The 9,023-nt window shown below is 39.0% G+C and overlaps 1 protein-coding gene across 3 annotated transcripts in view; it reads right to left on the bottom strand.

Moving 5' to 3' along the window:
* Positions 1-108: 108 nt before the first annotated feature.
* Positions 109-9,023, bottom strand: part of CLOCK (clock circadian regulator) — a 135,151-nt gene continuing 126,236 nt past the window's right edge. For all 3 annotated transcript variants that reach the window (XM_029945680.1, XM_029945679.1, XM_029945681.1), the window contains one exon: positions 109-6,980. In XM_029945680.1, the coding sequence (XP_029801540.1) occupies positions 6,801-6,980 (180 nt within the window). In that variant the 3' untranslated portion in view covers positions 109-6,800. The remainder of the gene's footprint in view (positions 6,981-9,023) is intronic.

Here is a 9,023-nt window from a genome sequence, read left to right as displayed (position 1 = left end):
TGTTTGCTTTAGGAAAAGTAGGTATTCTTAAGATCAGTGAGCCCTGTATATACATATATGTGTACACACACACACACACACCTACAGCTCCACCCTTGTGGAAGTAAGACAATGGGCCACATCTAATTTTTATTTAAAACCAAGAACCAAGCAGTAAGGACAGCAATGTCAAGTGTAGCACAACCAAGAACCATACAGAACATTAGAGAATTTGGTGTATGTTCTTACAGTTACCAACTGATGTGAACAATTAAAAATTCACAAAGATAAAACTTTTTTTGCACTAACTGGTTTCAATACAGCACTGGATGTGACTCCTCTTTGGGCTTCCATCTCTACATAGAGTGAATGTGCAAGCGCCACACTGAGGCCCTTCCCCAACTTACGCCATAGTAAAATAGATTCCAAAGTAATTCTAGAGTGGTCTAAAGTTACAGCTGTTCTAGCTGACATGGGGGGAAAAAAGACATTTCCTGGCCAACTTGTTTTGCTTGATGATTGTCTAGTTACATAATACATCGATCTAAGGATCACACAGCTGTGCCTACATGTGAACTCTTCAGCACTGGCACACCATTGCCAGCAGTGAATTTGCACCAGTACAGAATCACTCAAAAACACACACAGAACATTTGTCATTTTTAAAGCGATGTCACAGTTTGTTTCCTCAGAACTTTAAAAGCATACATTTGAAACATTTTCATCTTAACCCTCAGTTAACTTAAACACTTTTACATCATTAACTCCAACTCGTGCCTGACGTGCTTTCATCTCCACTCTCGTACGGGGCCCCAGAGCTAGATGGTACGCCCCACACCTGGCCCCAAGGCCTCCGGAGCTCCTCGGAGAGCCCTAAAGCGGAGGATTCTGTTCTGATGCATCCTGGCTAAGGAGTATCCTCAAATTTCTAGGCTTCAAATGTCCCAGCACTACTTGAGTGGATAGTACTATGTATGAAGGATCGGTTTTGTTTTTGTTGGACCAAGCAACAGTACACTATACAAAGACAGCAAACGGTTTTTGTACAAGAGAACAGTGCACATAATTGTCCCACCTATATTTAAGGACTTTAATGGGTTTTAATATGGAGATATAGTGACAGCCATTAGAAGATGCTGACTGTCTTGCTAACATTTCCCCAAATGGGCAAAACGGAGGCGACGTGTGCCTCTGGTTCTGTCAGACTGGCCTTTGGCTGCGCTGGGGAAGTCGTCCTATAAAAAGTACCCATAACATAGAAAAGGCAGCAAGTGAAACTAGAAAAAAGGTTAGAGCTATACAAAGCAGATTTGGAAGGAGTTACCTTTATTTTGTCTCAATTGAGCAGAGGGCAAGAGGGAGGTGCCAGGGCGCCCGGCTCTGGGCCCCCCACTGCCGTCCTGAAGTAACACAGATTTGGACGGGCCAGGGACAGCCCTCGGGAGGGCTATGGCCTGTGCCCCGGGGAAGGAGAGCCAGTTCTTTAAGTAGAAGATGACGAAGCAAAACAAAACAAACCACAAATTAAATACATGACACTGAAATCGCGCTGATGAGAAAACAACACAAAGATATTTTAAAATATAAATAAATACATTTAGCCATTTTCATTCAAGAAACCCAGAGAACTGCTTTCAAAGCAATTGCTTCTTTAAAATCACATCCTACAATCTTCCATAAATACTCACTACTTTGATTGTCATGTAATGCAGCACCTCAGTGTTTGCTGGTGGTGGTGATGGGATTCCACTTACACAGTCTCTTCATAAACTACACCCTACTTCACTAAAGAACATTTCCTTAGGAAGACCCAGGCAGCTTACAAAATATTGTTAAATACTCAAAGCAGAACCTGCAAAGTATTTTATTTAAGAAAAACAAGGAATGTAGTGTTAAATTATGACAAGGGGAAAATATGCAAAACAATCACATGGAAACAAAGTTTTAATTTTTAATGTCCACATTTGCTTAATTTCTTGTGAGCTGTTCAATACTGTTTTAAATATCCTGAATTAATCATTATACCGACAAAATTCATCCCCTGTTGTTTCCACAGGAGGCATTTAAAATAAGACCAAATTATACTTTCTTCAACTGAAGTAGTCTTTTTCTCAGTCCTTTTTGTGCAAAAGAGATTACAAGAGCAATTCAAATGGAAACGCTGAAATGACATGCCAACATTTCAGAGCACATTTAAAACACCCAGAGTAATTCTTGAAATTATTGTAGTCTAAAATATTACTACCAATCACTTTTAGGTTATCTATACACCTATTCACAATTGTCCTAGGCCTCTGAAAATAAAACAGGCTCATTGGTCTCTTTTGGTGTCCACACGATAGGCAAGACAGGTTTACAATAGTGTCAAAATGGAACTAGCCATCTACAATCTCCTGACTCCGCCACATTCAGAACCAAAGTCAAAGTTCATTTGGCTACCTTGAAATCATTCCCAGAAACCTGCTACGGTTCACTGGATCTAAACATTTCTCAGAAATGTATCATTTTAAAATTTCACCTAAGTGATGATTTGGGGATCCTTTAGAATTGGTAATGCCTAAGATAATAACTTTATCAAAATGAATAGTTGCAATAAAGTGCTTGTTACATTTCAAAATGATGCTTTCAGACTGTGTTACGTTGTTTTAAAAGTGTGCTACTCCTACAGAAAGGATCCCCGGGCGTGAGAGTCGGGCGGTCTCACCTGTCTCAAAGCAGCAGCACTGTCTGTCGGTAGGCTGACGGTAGGCACGTTACCATGCGGATGAGGCTATCCTAGTGCTATGGCAAAACGGGGAGTAAATTAGAAAAGTGGGACGCACGTGGAGGGTTCCTACTATATTCCTAATTATATACAAATATATTAAATATGCTATAAAAATAGTCGACTCTTTTCCTTTGCATTTATTTCAGAAGCTCCTTTTAGAGGAATGCTCACCCAACCCAAACAAACTTAAAAGGGTCTCTTTCTCCAATCACTATTAAAATGGCAAGTGCCTTTGTGCTGTTTCTTTTCCACCATTTGAAAATTCCAATCTGCTCACTCCTGGCTAGACTCACTCAGCAATAGTAATATCCAGTGTTTGTACCTTCCAACACTGACTCCCAAGGGACTAAGAATAGGGTCACAGATATTGGAAAGGTTATAGACTTGAATGAGTTTTACACAAATGTTCATCAATAAACTTTCAATCACCAAAGAAATAGAAAAAAAGTAGAAATGAACAATACCAAAGTAAAATGCTATCTGCATTCCACTTTAAAAAAAAAAAGGTTCACCTTACTGTAGTGGAAACAGAAGAAGAATAATATCCAGTTTAAAACAATTTTCACCACTGTGGAGCCGGAGAAAGAGTACTATTTCGAGGGGCCCCTTTCTAAGGCTTCTTGAACAAAGGTTCATCTCCCTTCAATGCGATGCCCTGCACAGAGCCGCACTGCTTCAGTGCCCTTGAACTCAAGCAGACCACTTTAAGGCAATGACCAAAAACGCTTAGCACTTCTGAAGAATGCAAATAACATTTTCACTCTTCTGCACCAGTGTTCTATAACCACCTATTCAAAGTCACTGGCATCCTTTTATTAACAGTACATTCCTAAACCAGATTTAAGTGACAAAGCAGAGCATGGGACTCCAACTACCCCCTCAGCTAGGACAGAGTTTGGAGACTGAGCGTATATCTACTTATGTGCCATCCCCATCCCTCATTTACTTTTTCTCCAATATATTCCACTAAAAAGTCAGAGTACTTTTGAGCGTCTGGGTCTGGTCAGACACCACCCTCGCAGCCTCACCTGAGGGGTTTAATGGCACTGGCACCAGGGCCACCGCAGCCCAGAGCAGGGCGACTGCAGAGCCGCTCTCGTTTCCCCAGATCTTCAATAGCTTCTCACTTAAAAAGTGCCACCCAGAATAAAATTACTGTAAGAAAAAATGAATCACTGTGCAAGTACAGCAGAGGGAAGACGATGACTTTTAAGTAGCTGAAAGGTGTCTCTATTTGGTATTTTTTCATTACGCAGATTTGGGATTTTAATGAACAACTTTGGCTATAGGAATGAAGAACAGGCAACTGCCCAAACTTCATCAGAATGCTCAAGTCTCAGTTACGGGTGCGGGGCAGGGCAGCTGGCGCTTGCTAGCTCTTTGACAATACTTCATATGACAGCCAAGGGAAAGCAGCTAGCTGTCCCTCTAAATTCAGCAATCCATTCTAAGCAGGGCAAAAATAAGCTGTGAGGGAATAGGAATTATAAAACAGCATTTCGTCTAATTTTCCTACGCAAATATTTATGAGGACGGAAAATACTTGAAAGGACTGGTAGAGGAGAATGTGAATCGTCTACAGATTTACCTTGTGGCTGTCTTATGCTTGGCCTGTGAAGACCTAAGTACACAGTACTCACCGTTCACCATCTTTCCCTTTGAGTATGGTATTTAGAAGATATATCTTAATAAATAAAATAGCTCTTCATATCTTTTGTTATCCATACCACTAAATATTGCCAATAAATAAATGAGGCACAACTCAGATACATATGGAATGGCATGGTAAGGTTGAGAAAGGCAATCTGAAAGGGGAGAAAATTAATACTGTTGCCACATTCTACAACATCAGTTTCGTCTACGTGTACCTACGTTCAAGTTACACACACATTCTGACAGCTGTTCTTGACATTCATGAGGAAGTCAGAAATCTCTTCATCCAGATCATTTAGCTAGAAGAGGAGCTTCTTGATATGTTACTTATTGATTGGTATCTAGTGACACTTCTTTTGTAGAAGGGTAGGTACCAACTTTCTTTGGTTATTTTTTTCAGTATGAACTCTCTAATATTAGTGTGGCCAGGTAGAGTTGTCTATTGAAAGACAAAGTCTATCCTTTTGGGATGATAGCAAAGTGGAGGACACAAAAGTCATTAAGGATTGTTCTAGAATTCCTCTCACTCCTTTACTGAGCAATTGTACAGTATGATATTTTCATTTCACCTTTTTCAGTTCTGTTACACATTTTCTTTTAAGGTCAATTTTGAGTCATTACAGCTTGCTGTCCTCCCTTTCTTCAGTAATAACTTTTGATATTTTAACAAAATATTTCCATTTATTTTCCTTTGCTCTACAGTTGTGAATTTAATTACTAGTACCATAAAATCCCTAAGATGATTTTTTATGTATGTAATTTCTGTTGGAATTTATTACCTTTAGAATCTAATTTTGCCAAATGAAATCTTAGTTCACATTTAGAAAGCATGTGAGTGATAACCTAGTGTTATAGTAAAGGCGAAGCCAATTCCTACCCCTTCATCTTTCTTTGTAGGAATATCAGGATCATATTTAGAAAATATTTACAGGTAATTCTTAACAGCTTTAAAGGAAGATGCTGATTTAGGAAAACAATTTTGTGATCATATCAATGACTCTGATAGTGTTAGGATGTCACCTTTCATTTCATTTCTAAGGTACTTGTACTTCCAGTCCAAGAGACTCAAAGCAGTCTTCATGGGAACTTAGGAGAATCATAATGGCACGGACACCCACATGCTGTTAAAAATGTACTAAGGTTTCAAAACTACTACTGAAACCAGACAATGAATTCAAGATGGTGAGTTATCACCTGAATCAAAATCAAGGCACTATGGGTTTTTTTCCCCCTCAAATAACCCTGAATCATTTCTGACTAAAAGAAGCATTGAAATCGTGAAGGATAATAAAAAGATTCCAACAAATCCTAAAAGTTAAAATTCCCACCAGTGAGAATGTTAAAAAGTGCCTAAAATCTTTTGTGTGCAAATTTTACTCCTATAACTGAAACATTCTTGAAATTACTTTCAGGCTTATTGAAAACCATTTACACAACTATTTCCAACTATGAACTATATCAAAATATGTGACCAAAACTTCCAACCATCTAAAATAAAGCAGTGCAAATCCTATTTTCAAACATAAATGAAAAACAATGAAATAAAGGATATTTCTGAGTAACTTGAAAATCCTGTTGTCTCAATAATTTAACCTGGAAAAAAAATATCCATTCCCAGCAGCACATCATACCTCAATGAACAAACTGTGACATCACAGCCAAAGTATGAACAAAAAGCCTTGTGCCCCGGAAAAGTGAGAACACTACCGTGTTGTAAACAAGAGGGGAAACAGAGGATGTACTAGTTTGCACATGGCGTCAGGATCGAAGGAAATATACTCATACCTAAGGAGGAGATAACGCTTTCATGCAGCTTACAAAATGTTTTGCTTCCTCTCCTTTTATCCAGACATATAATATTTTTACAGCATCTGTACATAGAGCATTTGAACCACACAACATTCTGAAATTCATTACTATCCAATCATTATCTGAAAAAAGAGAGGGGATGGGAAGGGTTCTACTGGGTCTACTGGACTGTCTTCATGGCATCGTCGTACGCAAACCCCTGACGTGACAATGGCGTGTCCTCTGGAACACTTGAAAACAGGCACAGAACCACTAAAAGTTACTAACATTGTTAGTGCCTTTCTGATTGACTGGAGGTCATGTTTCGTAGCTGAGCTTCTTAACATTTGGCAATATACTCCTTCCATTGAAAAACAGCTGGGCAAGTAAAACACTGTCAGAATTGGCTATGGCCCCGTGATCACCTCCTGCTGGCTGGTATTTAATGTACATCTGTAGCACTAGGCATTTTCCCTGCTAACTAATTCCAGAAACTACAACACTCAATACTGCATCTTGTGAAACTGCTGGAGCTTCTCCTAGTCTCAGATCATCTGAGCAACTCTTACGGACAATCCCTTCCTCCTCTGAGGTCAGAGTGGAGGCATGTGTGCTACTGCGGTTGAACCTTGGAAGGATCGGTCAAACTGTCAGTCCTGTGACGACTCAGTTGCTGCTGTTGCTGAGACTGGTGCTGCTGGTGATGCGACTGAGGGAAAGTGCTCTGTTGTAGTGGAAATGCAGCAGAGAGGATGAGCTGAGTCGAAGGATTCCCGTGGAGCAACCTTGAAGTCTAGAAAACAAAGGGATTATGCAACATTGCTTTACCCTCATTATACTGTCTATATCAAGATTTACTCAAGTTTTCTGCTCTATACAGGGACAGAATCCTTAAATTCCACATAGTTTACATCATTTTTAGAAATAGTATTTTGGGAAATGCTTATGAGGCTTTCCCTCTTGAAAGGACAGTAGACTTCCTCCCTTTCTCCCTTTCTCTCCCTCCTCCCTCCCTCTCTCTCCTTTCCTTTCCTTTCCTTCATTCTTTAAGGAATCTGAGCTAGATATTTTATGGTATAGAAAGCAATCTATGTTTTGAGCCAACTACACGTATTCTTTCCCTTTATAAATCCTAAAGAACACAATTTTAAACAGTAAAGTGTAAGCACAGTCAGGAACATATGAAACACACACATTCAGGCCAAAGAGACAATGCCATCTGCAGACTGTTCAGCTGGTTATGTTGGCACACCAGTAGCTCAGAGCATGGGCCACCGGGTTCAAACTCTGGCTAACCCACCTGCTAGACTGTGTGACTTGTTCAAACTATTTACTTCTCTGGGACTCGGTTTCTTCATTTACAAAATTAAGATAATCGCAGTGCCCCCATACTGGGCTTTTATAAAGATTAAATATTAACATCACTGTTCTTTAAAAGCACCAGAAAAACAAGTGCAAAGTTAGAGACTTAAGTCTTATATGTAGCAGTGTGGAGTAAAAATGAACCTGACAACCAAATGAGGGCACAGGATCTGAAATCAGAAGCCCTGGATTTGAGTTGTGTTCTGCCATTTTGTAGCTTGTAACCCTGGGCAAGTGTCAACTCTGTGAGCCTGATTCGTTCACCTGTGTTCTATTCCTGGTTATACAAAGGAAATTAGCCCAAACAAGTGTATTTTTAAATGAATGTTCTCAGTCTTACTTACTGACATCACAACTTGATGCAGGGCTCCTAATCTAAACAGGGGACTAGGATGGGAGATTTTTGCAAATGTATATAAGGGACACCTGTGCACACGCGTGTGTGTGGACACATATGTGCACATACACAAGGACAGGGCCTTGAACCCTAAACTTTGCCAAGGACCTGGAAAAACTTCTTTTTCTGTTATTTAGAAAAAGGTCTTGTGACATAAAGAGCTCAGGATATTTGTGAGTCTTACAGGATTCCAACAGATGCATACTTTGGAACTAGGTGTTATATAATCAGAAAAGCCAAATTGTGTATTTACTATCTAATAGAAGTGCACTTCTAAAAGGTATTGTCTTTCATTTCTTTAGGGGACCCATGTCTTTGGGACACTTTTTTCAGAAGTGAGGGAGAAGAGAATGCTTCTTTTTTTTTAGGGGAAGAATTAATTATTTTAATTCTAGTACAGCTTACAGTGTAATATTAATTTTAGGTGTTTAATATAGTGATTCAACACTTCCATACAACACCTGGTGCTCATCACAAGAACTGCACTCCTTAATCCCCATCACCTATTTCACCCATCCCCCACCCACCCCCTCTCTGGTTTTCATCAGTTTGTTCTCTATAGTTAAGAGTCTGTTTCTTGGTTTCCCTCCCTCTCTTTTTTCATTTGCTTATTTTGTTTCTTAAATTCTACATACAACTGAAATCATATGGTACTTGCTTTTCTCAGTCTGGCTTATTTCACTTAGCATTACACTTTCTAGCTACATCTATGGTGTTACAAATCATAATATTTCATTTTTTCATGACTGGATTATATTCAATTGTATACACACACACACACACACACACACACACGCATTCTACATCTTCTTTATTCGTTCATCTATTGATGGACAGTTGGGTTGCTTCCATAATTTGGATATTGTAGATAGTACTGCAATAAACATAGGGGTGCACATATCGTTTCAAATTAGTATCTTTATATTCAAGTGTTTTTACTTTCTTATTTTTTAAAAATTATTTATTTAAATTCAAGTTAGTTAACATACAGTGTAGTATTGGTCTCAGGAGAACACAGTGACTCATCACTTACGTATAACACCCAACAAGTGCTCTCCTTTTTTTTTTTTTTTTTTT

The sequence above is a fragment of the Suricata suricatta genome, chromosome 1 (genome assembly GCF_006229205.1).
Source record: "Suricata suricatta isolate VVHF042 chromosome 1, meerkat_22Aug2017_6uvM2_HiC, whole genome shotgun sequence".
Lineage (NCBI taxonomy): Eukaryota > Metazoa > Chordata > Mammalia > Carnivora > Herpestidae > Suricata > Suricata suricatta.
Note: the sequence above shows the minus strand (reverse complement) of the source record. Positions and strands in the feature narration are given on the sequence as shown.